General features: G+C 45.1%; 1 protein-coding gene and 1 pseudogene across 1 annotated transcript; both read right to left on the bottom strand.

Annotated features, from left to right (window-relative positions):
• Nucleotides 1–139: 139 nt before the first annotated feature.
• On the bottom strand, nucleotides 140–6812 carry LOC123161138 (uncharacterized). The gene is made up of 9 exons (XM_044578988.1): nucleotides 6124–6812; nucleotides 5442–5503; nucleotides 5172–5321; nucleotides 4248–4424; nucleotides 3457–3672; nucleotides 1687–3368; nucleotides 1517–1582; nucleotides 1346–1415; nucleotides 140–1230 (listed from the first exon to the last, which is right to left on the bottom strand). Exons 1-9 carry the CDS (start codon nucleotides 6386–6388, stop codon nucleotides 589–591), a joined length of 3330 nt encoding a protein of 1109 aa, XP_044434923.1. The 5' UTR covers nucleotides 6389–6812; the 3' UTR covers nucleotides 140–588.
• LOC123163282 (uncharacterized) lies at nucleotides 6680–6830 on the bottom strand (annotated as a pseudogene).
• Nucleotides 6831–21702: the final 14872 nt, after the last annotated feature.

The following is a 21702-nucleotide window of genomic DNA, read 5'->3' as shown; positions in this document are numbered from 1 at the left end:
TTAGATAACTCCTACACATCTGATGTGTATCAGTTCTGAAATGCTTAGATAACTCCTAGCTCCAAACACTTAGCTTTTTCAGTATCAATTGCAAGTAGCAACTGATAACTGCTCACAAGTCAAGAGGAACTATCTCGTCGAAATGATCTCTCAAAAATTCTGGAAGAAAATAGTGTGTTGGACAGTTTGATGTTCTGCAAACATGTAAAATTTCAGTTTCAAATCAATCTCGCTCAGGGAGCTACGAGAAAAACAAACTCAGCAATAATAAGAAGTGAAGCATGCGAAAAATGTGAAGTCGCTGGAAAATGATGCTGAATTTGAATCTATACGTGAGCATGATGTTTTTCAACCCTGGCTGGTGCTGATGATGCTGACGAATGGAGAGCGGACAATGCGAAGCAGGTTGGAGACGGCATCGCTCCTCGCCCTGCTAGCTGGATGATGGCGTAAAGCGCAGTGATTTCTTGGCATCACTTCTTGTTAGGCGTACACTATTTTCCTAATGGAGGTCAGGCGTAGGCTTCACGTTGATACATATACAAGTACACAACCATGGCATACATACATGGCGATGGGTTGAAGCTACTATCTCTTCCTCTTGAGCATTTCCAATATCAGTTCTGGTTTCCTGCAAACTTCACCTTCCGCCCACCCCGGCGAGAAGGAGGCGTCGGTAACTTTGCCAAGCCCCTTCCCGTTACCTGAGTACCTCATAATCTTCAGCCTCTTCCTCCCCAAACCAGCGGAGACCCTGAGCGATTCACCATTACTCTGGCCGCGGTCAGTCGTGCTTGACCTGACAGTCCCTCTACCTGACACCACAGGCGCCACGGACATCCTTGAAATGTTGAATTCCTCGAGCGCGAAGGCCCTCTCGGCGTCGCTGGCGCAGTTAGGATCCTTCCCTGACCTGTCTAGAGACAGCTCATCTGCCTTGGAAACTGACCGACGTCCAGCGTGTCGCAGGCCTGCGTTGCTGGATCCTGGCGATCTCCGCATTGCCGTGGTTGCAGCTGAAATGGGGCCATGTGGGTGATTAATCGCCGCTTGGAGAAGCAGATGATGCTTCTCAAGGAAGGGGCAGTCACTGATGAGCCGGCTCGTCGTCAGGCATGTGACAGTGTTGAGCCAGAGTTTCTCAAGCTGGTCAATGGTTTCTCCTTGACGTATTATGCCGTACGATGTGCTAGATAAGGTGAGCCATTCAGTAAATTGATCCCCAATTATCTGCACGGATGATGTGATGTTTATCATGCAGTTAGCATTCACACAAAGTATATGCTTGTATTAGTTCAACACATATGAAGATGATGCCCTTCGAGACTGGGGAGATGGCACAAACCTCAAAGAGTAGAAGAATGTCTTTGGTCGATGTAAGATGTCCAACAAAATCAGATAAAGATGAGAAATACCTGAAGCATAACGGAAGGCACAGATGTAAATAGAGTAATAGACTAAGTCCAGCTTGCTGCTATTGAAATTAATCTACAATATTGTGAATCTGGTTACTTACCTGCTTGTGACTTGGTATTGTGCAGCTGGATTTTCTTTGAAAGCAAGACCTGATAGCTTCATAAACCTGCATATATATTACATAGTGATTAGAGATTACTGAGCTTGGCATCTTTTTAAGGTAGGCAGAATAACTAGATGTGTTTCATCTAGAAGTGTGATTCAACGCACCTGTTAGCAAGCTTCAAGCTACCCAAGAAAAGGTTAGGTCCGCTGCATCCAGCAGGATCCTCATTTGTCGTTATTTCTCTCTCTTTGTTAGCATAATTAAAAATTTGGGCATTCTCTAGTAGTCCAATAACTACGTTGCCAAGAACAGATAGGATATTAATGTTTTTAGACTTATTCTCTAAGCAATACTTGAGATTGGCTTGGATTGAGGACATGTTTTTATCAACTATGTGGATCAAATATTCAAAAAAGTGCTCTAGGAAAACCATGTAAGCAGGCTCTGAACAATAACTGGAGTTTGTACAAAAGGATAGATAAACCTCAATAACCAGCTCCACCTCTAAGTCTTGTGTCATGTTAAGGTAACCCTCGGAACTAATTTCAGCATTCCAATGAGCAGATATACTCCCAGGGGATACGAGAGCAAAAAATGGGTAACAGAAGAACTGACAGAGTACATCATGGCCACTTGCACCACAGCCAACCTTTAAGTAAGAGATCATTTGCTCATTCAAGCGCTTTGACACTTTGTTCCACACCACCAACCATTTTATTCTTAGCCGACTATCTACTGGACGCATGATCTGCATATACAAAAAAGCAACGACAGCATGAAAGTTCTCCGGTAGATCAGGTGGACAGATAATTGAAGCCAATTGCTCGGCATCTCCAGGTGATAATTCTCCAGTAAACTGAGCTACGATTGACAGAGATAATGCAGTCAAGTAAACTGCTGGAGAAACCAACTCCAGGTAAGCAAGTGGCCTGATTCTTGGATGAGATAACTTCGGACTGCATTCTGCATATTCAATCTCCTTTATTTGTTCGATGTCTAAGCATAACTCGTACTTTCCAGAAGCCAACAGAGAATTATCCAGTTCCTCTACAGTACACTTCACAAACTGAAGACAAAACTGTACCAACACTGCGGAACTGTTACTCTTTTGCTTTCCTACCATATCCAGAAACACCTTCTTTACAAACTTGCATACCTTAGTAATGCATATCATGACATTGTCATCAGCAAACTTTGAGTTACACTGAACTCGAACTCCCTGTAGAAGCAACCTGAAAGTTTGTGTTGTGGAGTCCATAATAGTTACGACCATGTCAGCAGTCATGTTATGAAGTAGTTCTGGATTCACAATTGAGCCAAGGATCTCCAACTGAAAATCAAAGCTAGTAACATCCCATGGTAACCATTTGATCTGAGAAACATCAAACAAGGCCTTGAGATGCGTACAAGTTTGGGATAGCAAGTTCTGATTCAGTGGAACACACACATTCTCATCATGTGAGATCAAATGCCTAACTCTTACTGAAATAAAGTCATGAAACAGATTGATGCAAAATGACCACAGTGGCTTGTTCTGATTAGCAAGTCCAATGGAGAAAATTATCTTGAGTACTGGCCCAAAAGCAGCCTCCAGAATGGATAAATGGTTAATCAAATCACCAAGTTTATATAAAAGGTAATGCCATGTGCTCAAGCAGGAGGAACTTAAAGCAATATTATGACTTCTTGACAGAACTCCACATAAAGGCATCATAATTAGCCTTATCTTTTTCATCTGAGCACTAGCTTGTGCTCTGGGTTCAATAGGAGACATCACTGTCCCCTGATCCATATTTTCTAAAGCTTGTGGCCCAAAAAATGCATCCACCAAATTTCTCCAGGTAACCTGCGATTCTGAAAATATCATCATTTTATACTGGAATATATTTGTTTTAAAAGAAAACAACTGTACTTAAGGAAATGGTTTAACTCACGATTGTGGTTATCTGAACTTGAGGATCAGGATCAGTAAATAATTGCTCAGGGACTTTAAGCATTTTGTTAAGTAGAGGTCTAGTGCTCGCTGCACTTGCGCCAAGTAAGGATATGAACCATCCCCATGACTTTACTGCTTGAATTTTCTTTGAAGGGTCATTGAGCATATCAAGCATAGAACAGAGTAGCTTTTGCTCAAGGTCAAAAGCTACTTCCTGCACAATACATAAAGGATTTGAAATTGGAATTTTCTATTACACTAGCAAGTAAAACGGTACAATAAGAGGTTGGTAAACAACTGTTGTAATAACACAAGGATCATTGCAACGGGGAAAGTAGTAGGAGATGACTAAATCATTCAACGATATGAAGATACAACATTTCAAATCTAGCATAAACATTAATGTAACTGAGAAGCATTATTGTACTGTGCCAGATATAAACTGGCCTTGGTTAATCTGTTGTAACTTTCAGTCTGCTTTCTTAAATGATTTCTATGATCATATCAAACTAAATAAAACTGCAGGCCATTTCAGTGCTACACAGAAAAGCATATGTTGACTTTTGTTTTTCTATGAAGCTCCCAGAGCATATTTGTATTCAGTAACAGACTCGATCCAAAACATTTTCAACAGTTAACAGCCAAGTGCTTAGTGGCAACTAAGTCTGTGATACCTGACTTACAGTTATAAAGACACAATCTGGTTACTATAGTTCGCAATGAGGAAACTAATGTCAGCAGTTAGAAACATCTAACTCCAAATCATTATAGGAGTCATTATTCAATTACCTTAGAAAGAGGAGATTGAGGAGGTAAAATAACTGATGACACCTTAATGAGGCATCTTTCAGACATATCCCTTTCCGGCTTGTCAGCACTTAAGAGTCTTCGGTATATTGGGGGAACCCATATGCTTGATTGGTCTCTCATTCCTTTTGGATATTGACTAGCAAGTTTCATGGTAGCCTTGAGAAAGAGGTTTCAAAGAAGGGCTTAGTTCAAGTATTACTAGCAGGTAAAACATTAAACCACAAAAAAGGAACAACAATCAAGTGTGTGCTTCACATTTATGCCAAAAGTGCTCATACTAAAAGGTAAAACCCTCCGACTTGGATGATTTTCTAGCTGGTGCGGCAACATAAAATAAACTAGTGAGGCATGGAAAAAATCTAATGACATCATCTACGAACAATTTGTTTTTCCTCCTGATGAAGACGTGAAATATAAGAGTAATGAAATCTAATAATTACCGAGATATTTTACTAAATTAACATACTTCTCAAGGAAGAGTGTTGCCTTTGCAATTATAAGTGATGAAAGAATTAAACAGATTCACTCAAAGTTCATTAGCAAGAGAGTGGGCATATATTAATTAGTAACTTAAACTGTTTTCATAAGAAAAAATGTATCTTAATACGGCAGTCTTAACACTTGAGCCTGTTTGGAAAAGGTTACACAGATGTCTTGCAGGGTTGGAGGTAAACCCCTTCAGTTACAGCAATTGTAAAAAGATGCCAACTATGTTGATCACTGGCAATACATTATGCTGCAAAGAAATCATTCACATGAACTGTTTTATTGCTATAAGAAACATACTATGAGATTAATTACTCTGTTCAACAAACCAGATAGGCATACTATGAGATTAATTACTTAGTTCACCAAACAAAAGAGAGGTAATGCAATAGAACGCAGTTTAAGTGGGAAGAAAACCTGAACAGCCTCAAATGTTGTAGACAAAGAACCAAATGGATTATCAAGGGCATAAACAATAGCATTGAGCAAGGGAGTTACTCCATCCTCTACCACCGAAGCCTCCAATTGTTGAACAGAAATGCACCAGACTGCAAGATTACAAATAGCCTGTAATAACAAATTAAGACAAGAAATAGGAACTCAATTACTGAACGAGCACACACATTCTCCACAGTAAAACTGAACAAAAGAAGAACCTGAAAACAAAAAATGGTGAGCAGAACAAACCTTCATCTTGGTGGTCATGATCAGCCGAACCAAAGTAGCCAATACCAATTGAGCCAACTGTCCTGCAGGGTACGAAAAATAAATATTATAACTGATCCTTTAAAGCAGCAAGTTATTTGATGGTTTTGTTAGATGAATGGCTCAGCGCCCTGCTTTATACAAAGTAATTTGATGGTTCAGGGGCATGCATGAGCAACTGAGCACATTAATCGGTTCGAGGGCAATCAAAAAATAAGAGACAGCAATGGATAGTGATTTAAAATACTAGCAAAATAGACAGTCTCTTTAATTGTAGAAAATCATGAACTGTCAAAACAAGAAATTATCAGCTCTGACTTCTAACATATGTAGACGGAGTACCTTATTGGAAAAAGGCCAATACGTCAGCCTGATACTGCAAGATCGTAGGAAAATGGATTTGACCCAAGAGCTTACTATCGATACATCTAGTGGAAGAATACTGGAAGTGAATGTACAGCCGAACAAGGACATCGACGAAGCAGAACGACATAGCGAGTGTTAGCCCCAAGGGCAATGCTGGACTGAACAACGCACAATAGTCTGACAACTAAATCGATCTTCGGGCTATCTGCATTCTACCTCGGCTTCTTCCAACCCTAGCCCGGCAGAACCCGAACAGCACATTCAACTGACGAAATGGGTGCGGGTGCCGCGCTGCTACCTGGTATGGTGGAGACGAGGACGGGGTGGTAGAGCGCGAAGCCGAGGCACTTGAGCGCGGAGGCGGCGACGCCCTCGTCATGGTCCGCGGCGTCGCGGAGGAGGAGCGGGAGCAGGGCGGAGGGGGAGGCCGCCGCGAGGTCGGCCGCGGCGGAGGGGTCGTCGGCGCACGCGCGCTGCAGGTGGAGGAGGCGCGCGTACGCGGCGGCGCGGTCGGGCTCCGCCGCAATCTCCGCCACCTGCCGCGCCACCGACGGCGGCGGCATGGAGGCTGGTGCGGTGCGGAGGAGGCGCGAAAGGGAGAACGTTTTGGGAATTTGGGGTTAGTTGGTCCAGTCGTCGGAGATGCGTATGCGGCAACGGGCACTACGCCAACACAGCAGGGTAAGCGGCTTTTCGTTTAGATGGGAAGCGGTTTTTCCGACCGTACGTATCCCACGACGGCTCGCTCAAGAGTATACACGTTGACAGAAAAAACTTAAATGCATCTTAGTTTCAGAATCATGCCATAGCAGAGTTCAATCAGGTCAGAGGTAAATTTTGAATTAGATTTGTAGGGCTTTCCCCTCTCCGAAGAGAGGGAGCCCTTCCAGAAATTCTCAGTGGCCCATAAGGGCCAAAGAGGGGGTTTGGAAATAGTTTTCAACCAGCAATTGACGCGCCTCGGTATAACCTCACTAGCTGCGTCATTGCCCCAAGCGCAAAGATGCCTTCTCCGGTCCGCCCGCAACCCCATCTTATACCCGCTCGCCCCTCGCCACCCACCTCCGCGAGCGAGGTGGGACTAATCGCACCACCAGCAAGCCAACCGACGTCCCTCACGGACGGGACGGGCAAGCGAGCGTGGGCCGCTTCTCCGCTCGCGCGTGGGCTGCCGAGTACCGTGGGCCTGATATGGGACAACATTGCCACTTGCAGCCTACGCCTCCCCTCGAAAAAAAAATTGGGACATTGAGAAGAGAACGAAGGAGAGAAATCGAGGGTTCGAAGGCCGTGTGTTTTTTTGGGTTTTTTTTTTTTGGGAGAATCGCAAGTGGCATGCATGCGCGCATCATTCTGGTCGGGGCCCGCGATTTTTTATGTTCTTTGTGAGAAGAACTTTTTGTCCAGGACGTTTAGTATCATCCAGCGGCCGCTTTCCGTTTGATCTTTGCTTATTAGTAGTGGCAAGTTGGTACGGGATACTAGTACTTCCTCCGTTCCTAAATATTTGTCTTTTTAGAGATTTTAACAAGTGACTACATACGAAGTAAAATGAGTGAATCTACATTCTAAAATATGTCTACATACATCCGTATGTTGTAGTTCATTTGAATGTCTAGAAAGACAAATGTTTAGGAACGGAGGGAGTACTAGTTTATTAGCGAGTGGTACATCGACGGGATGGGTTACTAGGTTTGCTGATAAAGCTAGGCAAGATTAGCTTAGTCATTGTCAGTCAGTTGCAATTTGCAAACCACCTCTGCAGGGGTGCAATGCAAGCTGCACAAGCACGACAGCATTCGGCGTCGCCGTCGTGGATTGCCCGGGCCAGCTCGGACGGCAACCTCCTCAGCATGTCATCATCCTCCTACAGGGCGGGCTGCTGATGAAGCCGGTGTTATCCTATTCCTATCCGGTTCTAGCTGGAGGAGGGAGACGCAGGCAGGGGCAGTACGTGCGGCCATCTCTGTCATCCATTCCAGTTCAGGCTGTGCCTTGGCATTTTGTTCAATCGTTTTGTTACCTCTCAACTTTCGGAAGAGAACTTTCGGTTCACGCCGTAGATGGAGCTATCACCACCCGCACCCAGTGCCCACTTTTTCCTTAGACTAGAACAATGTCCGTGCCTTACAACGGGATATAAATATTCTATTATGTTAATTTATGATTTACCTGTCAAAAATAATGCGATTGTGTAAATAAATGTTCATCGAATTCTGCTCGTGAATTACCTTATATTTTGATTAAAAGTTTGGTAAGTAAATTAAAGTGATTGATTATCATATACATGAAAGATTGAACAAAGATGTAGTGAAAAGAAAGATGAAATGAGAATTTTACATTTTTTTTAAGTAGTAGAGAAAGTAGTAGAGATAGAGAAGATGTACGTAGCTTTTTTTTTAAACGGAGGCAAAAGCTTTGCCTCATGTACTATTAATTAAGGAGAGAATTGAGGGGTTTTTTTACGTCACACACCCTTAACGCGACATGGCAAATACTCTCGCAAAATAAAAGAGCCTAACTTCTTTGCCCTGGGGTGACCCAAAGGTTTGCCTCAGCTACAATGGTGTTGAGCAGAATTGGCGGAGGAGCGCTCTTGTGCCGGAACACTCTTGCGTTTCTCTCGTTCCATATTACCCATGACACAAGCATGATAATCGACACCTTGGCTTTCATGTCCGAAGTGCCGACGTCGCATGTACTCGCCCACCAGCTCTCAACTGAGTCCATCAACTGCCATGAGGTTGTGTCCATGTCGTCAATGCCGAATCTCTAAATGACCAATCTCTAGAGCCTCAGGGAATAGCGGCACTTGAAGAGGAGATGTGGTCCACATTCCTGCACACCCTTGCGCAATGGACAAGGACCGCAATTTGGCCACCCTCGCTTGGCCAACCGGTCGGCAGTCCAAAATTTGTCCTGAAGCGCAAGCCAAGCAAAAAACTTCACTTTCGGTGGCGCCCATGCCTTCCAAACCATTTGGTCCATGGGGGAGAGAACCGGGCCCAAAAATTGTGCCTTGTAAGCATAGGCCGCCGTGTACTGGCCAGAGGTCGTGTGCTTCCACAAGATGTCATCATCGGTAAGCTCATCAAGCTGGACCTCGTCGCGGAGCATCCGAAGGGAGAACAACTGTCTAATATGCTCGGCGAACACAGCTGCTGATGGGGGTTTGATCCTAAGGATCCAAGCGTTGTTCCTGAGGGCCTCCCGCACCATCCAATTCTTTCGTGACGCGGCCTCGAAGATGAGCGGAGCAATGTCCTTGGGCTTGCGGCCAAGGAGCCAAGGAGAGTCCCAGAATGGCGTTCGCGCACCATTACCCACATTGATGGTGGTAGAAGCATAGAAGAAGTTGAGATCTTCGGCATCGCATGGGTTCCCGTGCCCAACCTAGAGCTTAGAAGGCTCCTTCCATTTAAACCATGGCCAACGCAAACGCAAGGCATGCGCGAATTTTTCCGTGTTGAGCACCCCAAGCCCACTGTAATTATATGGCTAAGTCAACGTTTCCCAATTCACCTTGCACTTGGCTCTGGTCGTCCTGTCCGAGCCGGCCTAAAGAAACACCCTCTCTAGCTTGTCGATGGTGCGTAGAATGCTTGGACGAAGGACAAAAGGCGTAATGAAGTAGACCACTTGTGACGCGAGAACCGACTCGGTATGTTGTCATCTTATTTGCCACTTCGAAGGAATGTACGGAGCTTATTGGTAATGATGCTACAGTAGTCTTTAGAGTGGATAAACTCTTGTCATGCCCTTGCAAGTTCTTCTGACCACTCGCACGGTTAAACTGGTTGGCCTGCACTGGAGATGACTTCAGGGCTCACAGCATCATACCGGGTTTCCTAATTGACGAGCAGCCATTCTTCTTGATTTCACAGCACCAGAAGATACACGTGACGTGGAAACGGTGCGAGCGTTATCTCGTTGGCAAATCGCCTCCACCTCGGGTACACGTTAGACGGTTATCGTCACCGTTTCAAACGTGAGGCAAACGTGGCTCCTGCAGCTAGCTGCACCGTTATCTATACTACTATTAAAAGAGCAAACATATGTTTTTCTAAAGTCACACAATAAACTATACACAGGAGGACAACCAAGACCCTCCGATCAAATAAACTTAAACACATCCTATGGTCCGTATTATGTCAATAGTCTGCCATCTAGATGAATGTCTTAAATTAAATGTTCTGCCCGGCAGACGCTGTCGTCTGCCACAATCGATTACTACGCGTCCCTCCGCGGCTCCCTAATTTTCAGATAGATTCCATCTGAATCGTTGCCTTCCCTGGCCTCCAGAAGATCCGATACGCATGTTGCGCCGCTGCTCCTCCCTTTCCCTCCTCTCGCGCGCTACCCCTGATCCACCCCGAGTTGACCCTGCCTCCGTCGCCGCCGCGCTCCTGCGAGCCGCTGCCAACCTCCTCTGTGAAGGAAATATGCCCTAGAGGCAATAATAAAGTTATTATTTATTTCCCTATATCATGATAAATGTTTATTATTCATGTTAGAATTGTATTAACCGGAAACATAATACTTGTGTGAATACATAGACAAACAGAGTGTCACTAGTATGCCTCTACTTGACTAGCTCGTTGATCAAAGATGGTTATGTTTCCTGACCATAGACATGTATTGTCATTTGATTAACGGGATCACATCATTAGGAGAATGATGTGATTGACTTGACCCATTCCGTTAGCTTAGCACTTGATCGTTTAAGTATTCTGCTATTGCTTTCTTCATGACTTATACATGTTCCTATGACTATGAGATTATGCAACTCCCGTTTACCGAAGGAACACTTTGTGTGCTACCAAACGTCACAACGTAACTGGGTGATTATAAAGGTGCTCTACAGGTGTCTCTGAAGGTACTTGTCGGGTTGGCATATTTCGAGATTAGGATTTTTCACTCCGATTGTCGGAGAGGTATCTCTGGGCCCTCTGGGTAATACACATCACTTAAGCCTTGCAAGCATTACAACTAATGAGTTAGTTGTGAGATGATGTATTACGGAACGAGTAAAGAGACTTGCTAGTAACGAGATTGAACTAGGTATTGGATACCGACGATCGAATCTCGGGCAAGTAACATACCGATGACAAAGGAAACAACGTATGTTGTTATGCGGTCTGACCGATAAAGATCTTCGTAGAATATGTGTGAGCCAATATGAGCATCCAGGTTCCGCTATTGGTTATTGACCGGGAACAGTTCTAGGTCATGTCTACATATTTCTCGAACCCGTAGGGTCCGCACGCTTAACGTTACGATGACAATTTTATTATGAGTTTATAAGTTTTGATGTACCGAAGGTTGTTCGGAGTCCCGGATATGATCACGGACATGACGAGGAGTCTCGAAATGGTCGAGACATAAAGATTGATATATTGGAAGCCTACATTTGGATATCGGAATCGTTCCGGGTGAAATCGGGATTTTACCGGAGTACCGGGGGGTTACCGGAACCCCCCCCCCCCCGGGGGGGGGGGTTAATGGGCCGACATGGGCCCTAAGGGAGAAGAGGAGGGCCGGCCAGGGCAGGCCGCGCTCCCCCTCCCCCCCTAGTCCGAATAGGACAAGGAAGGGGGGCACCCTCCTTTCCTCTTTCCCCTTCCCCCTTTCCTTCTCCTACAAGGCAAGAGGGGGGAGTCCTACTCCCGGTGGGAGTAGGACTCCTCCAGGCGCACCCCTAGGGGGCCGGCCGCACCTCCCCCTCCCTCCTTTATATACGGGGGCAGGGGGCACCCTAAGACACACAAGTTGATCTTCTTGATTGTTCCTTAGCCGTATGCGGTGCCCCCCTCCACCATATTCCACCTTGGTCATATCGTTGCGGTGCTTAGGCGAAGCCCTGCATCGGTAGAACATCATCATCGTCACCAAGCCGTCGTGCTGACGGAACTCATCCCCGACACCCTGCTGGGTCAGAGTCCGGGGATCGTCATCGAGCTGAACGTGTGCTGAACTTGGAGGTGCCGTACGTTCGGTACTTGGATCGGTCGGATCGTGAAGACGTACGACTACATCAACCGTGTTGTCATAACGCTTTCGCTTTCGGTCTATGAGGGTACGTGGACAATACTCTCACCTCTCATTGCTATGCATCACCATGATCCTTGCGTGTGCGTAGAAATTTTTTTAAATTACTACGTTCCCTAACAGTGGTATCCGAGCCAGGTTTTATGCGTAGATGTCATATGCACGAGTAGAACACAAGTGAGTTGTGGGCGATACAAGTCATACTGCTTACCAGCATGTCATACTTTGGTTCAGCGGTATTGTGAGATGAAGCGGCCCGGACCGACATTACGTGTACGCTTACGCGAGACTGGTTTCACCGTTACGAGCACTCGTGCTTAAAGGTGACTGGCGGGTGTCTGTCTCTCTCACTTTAGTTGAACCGAATGTGGCTACGCCCGGTCGTTGCGAAGGTTAAAACAGCACCAACTTGACAAACTATCGTTGTGGTTTTGATGCGTAGGTAAGAACGGTTCTTGCTAAGCCCGTAGCAGCCACGTAAAACTTGCAACAACAAAGTAGAGGACGTCTAACTTGTTTTTGCAGGGCATGTTGTGATGTGATATGGTCAAGATGTGATGCTATATTTTATTGTATGAGATGATCATGTTTTGTAACCGAAGTTATCGGCAACTGGCAGGAGCCATATGGTTGTCGCTTTATTGTATGAAATGCAAACGCCCTGTAATTGCTTTACTTTATCACTAAGTGGTAGCGATAGTCGTAGAAGCAATAGACGGCGTAAACGACAATGATGCTATGATGGAGATCAAGGTGTTGCGTCCGTGACGATGGTGATCATGGAGGTGCTTCGGAGATGGAGATCACAAGCACAAGATGATGATAGCCATATCATATCACTTATATTGATTGCATGTGATGTTTATCCTTTATGCATCTTATCTTGTTTTGATTGACGGTAGCATTTTAAGATGATCTCTCACTAAAATTATCAAGAAGTGTTATCCCTGAGTATGCACCGTTGCGGAAGTTCTTTGTACTGAGACACCACGTGATGATCGGGTGTGATAGGCTCTACGTTCAAATACAACGGGTGCAAAACAGTTGCGCACGCGAAATACTCAGGTTAAACTTGACGAGCCTAGCATATAACAGATATGGCCTTGGAACACGGAGACCGAAAGGTCGAGCGTGAATCATATAGTAGATATGATCAACATATTGATGTTCACCGTTGAAACTACTCCATCTCACGTGATGATCGGACATGGTGTAGTTGATATGGATCACGTAATCACTTAAAGGATTAGAGAGATGTCTTTCTAAGTGGGAGTTCTTAAGTAATATGATTAATTGAACTTAAATTTATCATGAACTTAGTACCTGATAGTATCTTGCTTGTCTATGTTGATTGTAGATAGATGGCCCGTGCTGTTGTTCCGTTGAATTTTAATGCGTTCCTTGAGAAAGCAAAGTTGAAAGATGATGGTAGCAATTACACGGACTGGGTCTGTAACTTGAGGATTATCCTCATTGCTGCACAGAAGAATTACGTCCTGGAAGCACCGTTGGGTGCCAAGCCTGCTGCTGGAGCAACGCCGGATGTTGTGAACGTTTGCCAGAGCAAAGCTGATGACTACTCTATAGTTCAGTGTGCCATGCTTTACGGCTTAGAACCGGGTCTTCAACGACGTTTTGAACGTCATGGAGCATATGAGATGTTTCAAGAGTTGAAGTTAATATTTCAAGCAAATGCCTGGATTGAGAGATATGAAGTCTCCAATAAGTTCTACAGCTGCAAGATGGAGGAGAACAGTTCTGTCAGTGAGCATATACTCAAAATGTCTGGGTATAATAATCACTTGATTCAGCTGGGAGTTAATCTTCCGGATGATAGCGTCATTCACATAATTCTCCAATCACTACCACCAAGCTACAAGAGCTTTGTGATGAACTATAATATGCAAGGGATGGAAAAGACTATTCCCAAGCTCTTCGCAATGCTAAAAGTTGCGGAGGTAGAAATCAAGAAGGAGCATCAAGTGTTGATGGTTAACAAGACCACTAGTTTCAAGAAAAAGGGCAAAGGGAAGAAGAAGGGAAACTTCAAGAAGAACAGCAAGCAAGTTGTTGCTCAGGAGAAGAAACCCAAGTCTGGACCTAATCCTGAAACTGAGTGCTTATACTGCAAGCAGACTAGTCACTGGAAGCAGAACTGCCCCAAGTATTTGGCGGATAAGAAGGATGGCAAGGTGAACAAAGGTATATGTGATATACATGTTATTGATGTGTACCTTACTAATGCTCGCAGTAGCACCTGGGTATTTGATACTGGTTCTGTTGCTAATATTTGCAACTCGAAACAGGGACTACGGATTAAGCGAAGATTGGCTAAGGACGAGGTGACGATGCATGTGGGAAATGGTTCCAAAGTCGATGTGATCGCGGTCGGCATGCTACCTCTACATCTACCTTCAGGATTAGTTTTAGACCTGAATAATTGTTATTTGGTGCCAGCGTTGAGCATGAACATTATATCTGGATCTTGTTTGATGCGAGATGGTTATTCATTTAAATCAGAGAATAATGGTTGTTCTATTTATGTGAGTAAAATCTTTTATGGTCATGCACCCTTGAAGAGTGGTCTATTTTTATTGAATCTCGATGATAGTGATACACATATTCATAATGTTGAAGCCAAAGATGCAGAGTTGATAATGATAGTGCAACTTATTTGTGGCACTGCCGTTTGGGTCATATCGGTGTAAAGCGCATGAAGAAACTCCATACTGATGGGCTTTTGGAACCACTTGATTATGAATCACTTGGTACTTGCGAACCGTGCCTTATGGGCAAGATGACTAAAACGCCGTTCTCCGGTACAATGGAGAGAGCAACAGATTTGTTGGAAATCATACATATAGATGTATGTGGTCCAATGAATGTTGAGGCTCGTGGCGGATATCGTTATTTTCTCACCTTCATAGATGATTTGAGCAGATATGGATATATCTACTTAATGAAACATAAGTCTGAAACATTTGAAAAGTTCAAAGAATTTCAGAGTGAAGTTGAAAATCATCGTAACAAGAAAATAAAGTTTCTACGATCTGATCGTGGAGGAGAATATTTGAGTTACGAGTTTGGTCTACATTTAAAACAATGCGGAATAGTTTCACAACTCACGCCACCCGGAACACCACAGCGTAATGGTGTGTCCGAACGTCGTAATTATACTTTACTTGATATGGTGCGATCTATGATGTCCCTTACTGATTTACCGCTATTGTTTTGGGGTTATGCTTTAGAGACGGCCGCAATCACGTTAAATAGGGCATCATCAAAATCCGTTGAGACGACGCCTTATGAACTATGGTTTAGAAAGAAACTAAAGTTGTCGTTTCTGAAAGTTTGGGACTGCGATGCTTATGTGAAAAAGCTTCAACCTGATAAGCTCGAACCCAAATCGGAGAAATGTGTCTTCATAGGATACCCAAAGGAGACTGTTGGGTACATCTTCTATCACAGATCCGAAGGCAAAACGTTTGTCGCTAAGTTCGGAAACTTTCTGGAGAAAGAGTTTCTCTCGAAAGAAGTGAGTGGGAGGAAAGTAGAACTTGATGAGGTAACTGTACCTGCTCCCTTATTGGAAAGTAGCTCATCACAGAAATCTGTTCCTGTGACACCTACACCAATTAGTGAGGAAGTTAATGATGATGATCATGGAACTTCAGATCAAGTTGTTACTGAACCTCGTAGATCAACCAGAATAAAATCTACACCAGAGTGGTACGGTAATCCTGTTCTAGAAGTCATGTTACTAGACCATGATGAACCTACGAACTATGAAGAAGCGATGGTGAGCCCAGATTCCGAAAAATGGCTTGAGGCCATGAAATCTGAGATGGGATCCATGTATGAGAACAAAGTGTGGACTTTGGTTGACTTGCCCAATGATAGGCAAGCAATTGAAAATAAATGGATCTTCAAGAAGAAGACTGACGCTGACGGTAATGTTACTGTCTACAAAGCTCGACTTGTCGCAAAAGGTTTTCGACAAGTTCAAGGGATTGACTATGATGAGACTTTCTCACCCGTAGCGATGCTTAAGTCTGTCCGAATCATGTTAGTGATTGCCGCATTTTATGATTATGAAATATGGCAGATGGATGTCAAAACTGCATTCCTGAACGGGTTTCTGGAAGAAGAGTTATATATGATGCAACCAGAAGGTTTTGTCGATCCAAAGGGAGCTAACAAAGTGTGCAAGCTCCAGCAATCCATTTATGGACTGGTGCAAGCCTCTCAGAGTTGGAATAAATGCTTTGATAGTGTGATCAAAGCATTTGGTTTTGTACAGACTTTTGGAGAAGCATGTATTTACAAGAAAGTGAGTGGGAGCTCTGTAGCATTTCTGATATTATATGTGGATGACATATTACTGATTGGAAATGATATAGAATTTCTGGATAGCATAAAGGGATACTTGAATAAAAGTTTTTCAATGAAAGACCTCGGTGAAGCTGCTTACATATTGGGCATTAAGATCTATAGAGATAGATCAAGACGCTTAATTGGACTTTCACAAAGCACATACCTTGACAAAGTTTTGAAGAAGTTCAAAATGGATCAAGCAAAGAAAGGGTTCTTGCCTGTGTTACACGGTGTGAAGTTGAGTAAGACTCAAAGCCCGACCACTGCAGAAGATAGAGAGAAGATGAAAGATGTTCCCTATGCTTCAGCCATAGGCTCTATCATGTATGCAATGCTGTGTACCAGACCTGATGTGTGCCTTGATATAAGTCTAGCAGGGAGGTACCAAAGTAATCCAGGAGTGGATCACTGGACAGCGGTCAAGAACATCCTGAAATACCTGAAAAGGACCAAGGATATGTTTCTCGTATATGGAGGTGACAAAGAGCTCATCGTAAATGGTTACGTTGATGCAAGCTTTGACACTAATCCGGACGATTCTAAAATCGCAAACCGGATACGTGTTTACATTGAACGGTGGAGCTGTCAGTTGGTGTAGTTCTAAACAAAGCGTCGTGGCGGGATCTACGTGTGAAGCGGAGTACATAACTGCTTCAGAAGCAGCAAATGAAGGAGTCTGGATGAAGGAGTTCATATCCGATCTAGGTGTCATACCTAGTGCATCGGGTCCAATGAAAATCTTTTGTGACAATACTGGAGCAATTGCCTTAGCGAAGGAATCCATATTTCACAAGAGAACCAAGCACATCTAGAGACGCTTCAATTCCATCAGGGATCTAGTCCAGGTGGGAGACATAGAAATTTGCAAGATACATACGGATCTGAATGTTGCAGACCCGTTGACTAAGCCTCTTCCACGAGCAAAACATCATCAACACCAAGACTCCATGGGTGTTAGAATCATTACTGTGTAATCTAGATTGTTGACTCTAGTGCAAGTGGGAGACTGAAGGAAATATGCCCTAGAGGCAATAATAAAGTTATTATTTATTTCCCTATATCATGATAAATGTTTATTATTCATGCTAGAATTGTATTAACCGGAAACATAATACTTGTGTGAATACATAGACAAACAGAGTGTCACTAGTATGCCTCTACTTGACTAGCTCGTTGATCAAAGATGGTCATGTTTCCTGACCATAGACATGTGTTATCATTTGATTAATGGGAACACATCATTAGGAGAATGATGTGATTGACTTGACCCATTCCGTTAGCTTAGCACTTGATCGTTTAAGTATTCTGCTATTGCTTTCTTCATGACTTATACATGTTCCTATGACTATGAGATTATGCAACTCCCGTTTACCGGAGGAACACTTTGTGTGCTACCAAATGTCACAACGTAACTGGGTGATTATAAAGGTGCTCTACAGGTGTCTCCGAAGGTACTTGTTGGGTTGGCGTATTTCGAGATTAGGATTTGTCACTCCAATTGTCGGAGAGGTATCTCTGGGCCCTCTCGGTAATACACATCACTTAAGCCTTGCAAGCATTACAAATAATGAGTTAGTTGTGACATGATGTATTACGGAACGAGTAAAGAGACTTGCTGGTAACGAGATTGAACTAGGTATTGGATACCGACGATCGAATCTCGGGCAAGTAACATACCGATGACAAAGGGAACACCGTATGTTGTTATGCGGTCTGACCGATAAAGATCTTCGTAGAATATGTGGGTGCCAATATGAGAATCCAGGTTCCGCTATTGATTATTGACCGGGAACAGTTCTAGGTCATGTCTACATAGTTCTCAAACCCATAGGGTCCGCACGCTTAACGTTACGATGACAGTTTTATTATGAGTTTACAAGTTTTGATGTACCGAAGGTTGTTCGGAGTCCCGGATATGATCACGGACATGACGAGGAGTCTCGAAATGGTCGAGACATAAAGATTGATATATTGGAAGCCTACATTTGGATATCGGAATCGTTCCAGGTGAAATCGGGATTTTACCGGAGTACCGGGGGGTTACGGTAACCCCCCGGGGGGTTAATGGGCCTACATGGGCCCTAAGGGAGAAGAGGAGGGCCGACCAGGGCAGGACGCGTGCCCCCTCCCCCCCTAGTCCGAATAGGACAAGGAAGGGGGGCCCTTTCCTCTTTCCCCTTCCCCCTTTCCTTCTCCTACAAGGCAAGAGGGGGGAGTCCTACTCCTGGTGGGAGTAGAACTCCTCCAGGCGCACCCCTAGGGGGCCGACCGCACCTCCCCCTCCCTCCTTTATATACGGGGGCAGGGGGGCACCCTAAGACACACAAGTTGATCTTCGTGATCGTTCCTTAGCCGTGTGCGGTGCCCCCTCCACCATATTCCACCTCGGTCATATCGTTGCGGTGCTTAGGCGAAGCCCTGCATCGGTAGAACATCATCATCGTCACCACGCTGTCGTGCTGACGGAACTCATCCCTGACACCCTGCTGGATCGAAGTCCAGGGATCGTCATCGAGCTGAACATGTGCTGAACTCGGAGGTGCCGTACGTTCGGTACTTGGATCGGTCGGATCGTGAAGACGTATGACTACATCAACCACATTGTCATAACGCTTCCGCTTTCGGTCTACGAGGGTACGTGGACAATACTCTCACCTCTCGTTGCTATGCATCTCCATGATCCTTGTGTGTGCGTAGGAATTTTTTTAAATTACTACGTTCCCTAACACTATCGTTCAGCCACGCCCAACGCCCTCCCTTCTCTCTTCATCCCCTCACTAATCTGTCTCCCTCTCTCCATTCCCACCCCGCGAGACGCCATGGCCCCCGGAGGCCGGGGCGCGCGGCCGTGACGGCCCTGAGCTCGGCGGCATGGAAGCCATTGGAGGCGCCGGCGAGGCTGAGGTCGAGGTCGGTGAGTCTAGCGGTGCAGGACGGGTGCGCGTCAAGCGGCGACAGGACATCCTCCGTCCAGCACACGAGCGTGGTGAGCGCGGGGCAGGCCTGGAGCAGCGGCTCGAGATCCCCGCCGCCGAGGATGTCAACGGGCGCTGGTGCCAGCGCACGAGCTTGACCCCACGGAGCATGGCCAGGAGGAGAACAACGTCTCAGGTGAGTTCTTCCACCACCCCTGAAACCTTCTTTCTCCCCTTCCATTCGCCATGTGCAGCGCATGTACACCCACCTGCAACAACTCCTCCCTTCTTTCCATTTAGTGTACTATTGCCCGGCTGCCCATCGTTGAACCAGTCGTGCCCCTAGATCACGGCACCGCATGCAGCATGCCCAGCACAACGCACACTATGAAGAGGCCTATGTTCCTCCTTTTCCACCTGCAATCAGAGGCCATGTTACTTTCCTCTCTATGATTTCATCTGAATTTTCATACGGTAATGTAACTTTACTGAGAAGGAAGTGAGTTATTTCTGAAGGGTATTAATTATGCATGCAAAGGTGAACTTCAATCACCATCAGATGGCTCTTAGCAACCTTCAATTGATGAGTTCCTTTTTATCCCCACCTTCTTTGTCTGACTTACTGTGCAGTGGCCGCCAAGTACCATGAGACGGCCATGGTGCCCTACAACATGATACTGAAGATTGAAGTGGAGTGGCTCAACTGAATCAAGGGGACTTACTGGTGTTTTCTTCTCTTCATGGGACTCCTGCAGGTTGATTTCTATTGTTCTATTTAATTTTAAAGGAAAATTATACTGTTATATGGTATCTGGATCTCCATGAATCCTTGCGTACAGGATCTGAATTAAGAATTATGTCATCTATTGATCTTGTGCAGATTTATGCTATCGTGCCGGTGACATGTAGGGTGGTTGCTGGTGCTTCGTTCTAGGTGTTGCAAATATCACAAGGTTGTACAAATGAGTGAGTCAGTTTCATTTTATTTTAGATTGTAAGTACCAGGGAAACAGTGTGAGGTTACTTACTATAGCCAACCACCTTTTTTCTGTTGCTAACATCTTGATAACATGGCACACACGAATCCCTTGTATTCTGTAACTTCTTCATTGTCCTCTGCACATAGATTATTATCTGCTATGCCACATGGACAAGTTGGGAGACAAATTTTGCTATTAGCTGGAACTGACTAGAAGTATACAAAAAACAATGTTTGATTTTTTATGGTTGTCTTATTTGAGTTGCCTAACATACAGAAATGCCCTAATTTTGTCTCCTGGAGCGGCGATCAATACCGAAGGGTAGCAGTGCGGGTGAGAAGTGAGCGGAGGAGGGTGTCGTTGCTGGCTAATCAAGATAACTTTGTTCACTTGCTCGGTTGTGGACCATGGTACCTTTCATTGTTCTCAAAATTTCCCTCTTTTAGATTGATCTTGTCCTCTGAAAGGATTGATATAGTTGACTAGAGGGGGGGTGAATAGGCAACTAACAATTTTTAGCTTTTCTTTACCAAATTAAACTTTGCATCAAAGTAGGTTGTCTAAATATGCAACTAGGTGAACAACCTATATGATGCAACAACAATAAGTGCACAAGCAAGCAAGGGATACAACACAAAAAGCTTGCACAAGTAAAGGCACGAGATAACCAAGAGTGCAGGCGATGGAGACGAGGATGTGTTACCGAAGTTCCTTCCTTTTGAGGGGAAGTACGTCTCCGTTAGAGCGGTGCGGAGGCACAATGCTCCCCAAGAAGCCACTAGGGCCACTGTATTCTCCTCACGCCCTCACACAATGCGAGATGCCGTGATTCCACTATTGGTGCCCTTGAAGGCGGCAACCAAACCTTTACAAACAAGGTTGGGGCTATCTCCACAACTCAATTGGAGGCTCCCAATGACACCACTAAGCTTCACCACAATGGACTATGGCTCCGAGGTGACCTGAACCGTCTAGGGTGCTCAAACACCCAAGAGTAACAAGATCCGCTAGGGATTAGTGGGGGAATCAAATTTCTCTTGGTGGAAGTGTAGATCAGGGCCTTCTCAACCTATCCCGAGCAAATCAACAAGTTTGATTGGCTAGGGAGAGAGATCGGGCGAAAATGGAGCTTGGAGCAACAATGGAGCTTTTGGGGGAAGAGGTAGGTCAACTTTGGGGAAGAAGACCCCTTTATATAGTGGGGGGAACAATCCAACTATTACCCCCCAAGCAGCCCCGCAGAGAGCGGTACTACCGCTTGGGTGGGCGGTACTACCGCTGAGCCAGCGGTACTATCGTGCCACCTAGTGGTACTGCCGCGCACATGAGGGGAGCAAGGTCCTGGACCCAGAGCGGTACTACCGCGGTGGTAAGATCGGTACTACCGCTCGAGAGTGGTACTACCGCCACTACTGCCGCAGCTAGTGCCGCAGAACCCGACACGAGAAAACGAGGCCACAGCGGTACTACAGCGGAAGACAGCAAGCGGTACTACCACCGAGAGCGGTACTACCGCTTGTTGTGCTTCGGCGGTACTACCGCTGTGGCCCGCGGTACTAC

This window comes from Triticum aestivum, chromosome 7B (genome assembly GCF_018294505.1).
Source record: "Triticum aestivum cultivar Chinese Spring chromosome 7B, IWGSC CS RefSeq v2.1, whole genome shotgun sequence".
Classification (NCBI taxonomy): domain Eukaryota; kingdom Viridiplantae; phylum Streptophyta; class Magnoliopsida; order Poales; family Poaceae; genus Triticum; species Triticum aestivum.
Note: the sequence above shows the minus strand (reverse complement) of the source record. Positions and strands in the feature narration are given on the sequence as shown.

Bases quoted from the DNA above. Each gene is read 5' to 3' on its own strand.
- LOC123161138 (XM_044578988.1), bottom strand. From the start codon at position 6,388: ATGCCGCCGCCGTCGGTGGCGCGGCAGGTGGCGGAGATTGCGGCGGAG. The intron at 5,504-6,123 runs GTAGCAGCGCGG...CGTACCCTGCAG, and splicing joins CCTCGTCTCCACCATACCAG to GACAGTTGGCTCAATTGGTA. The intron at 1,231-1,345 runs GTTTGTGCCATC...TCATCCGTGCAG, and splicing joins ACATTCTTCTACTCTTTGAG to ATAATTGGGGATCAATTTAC.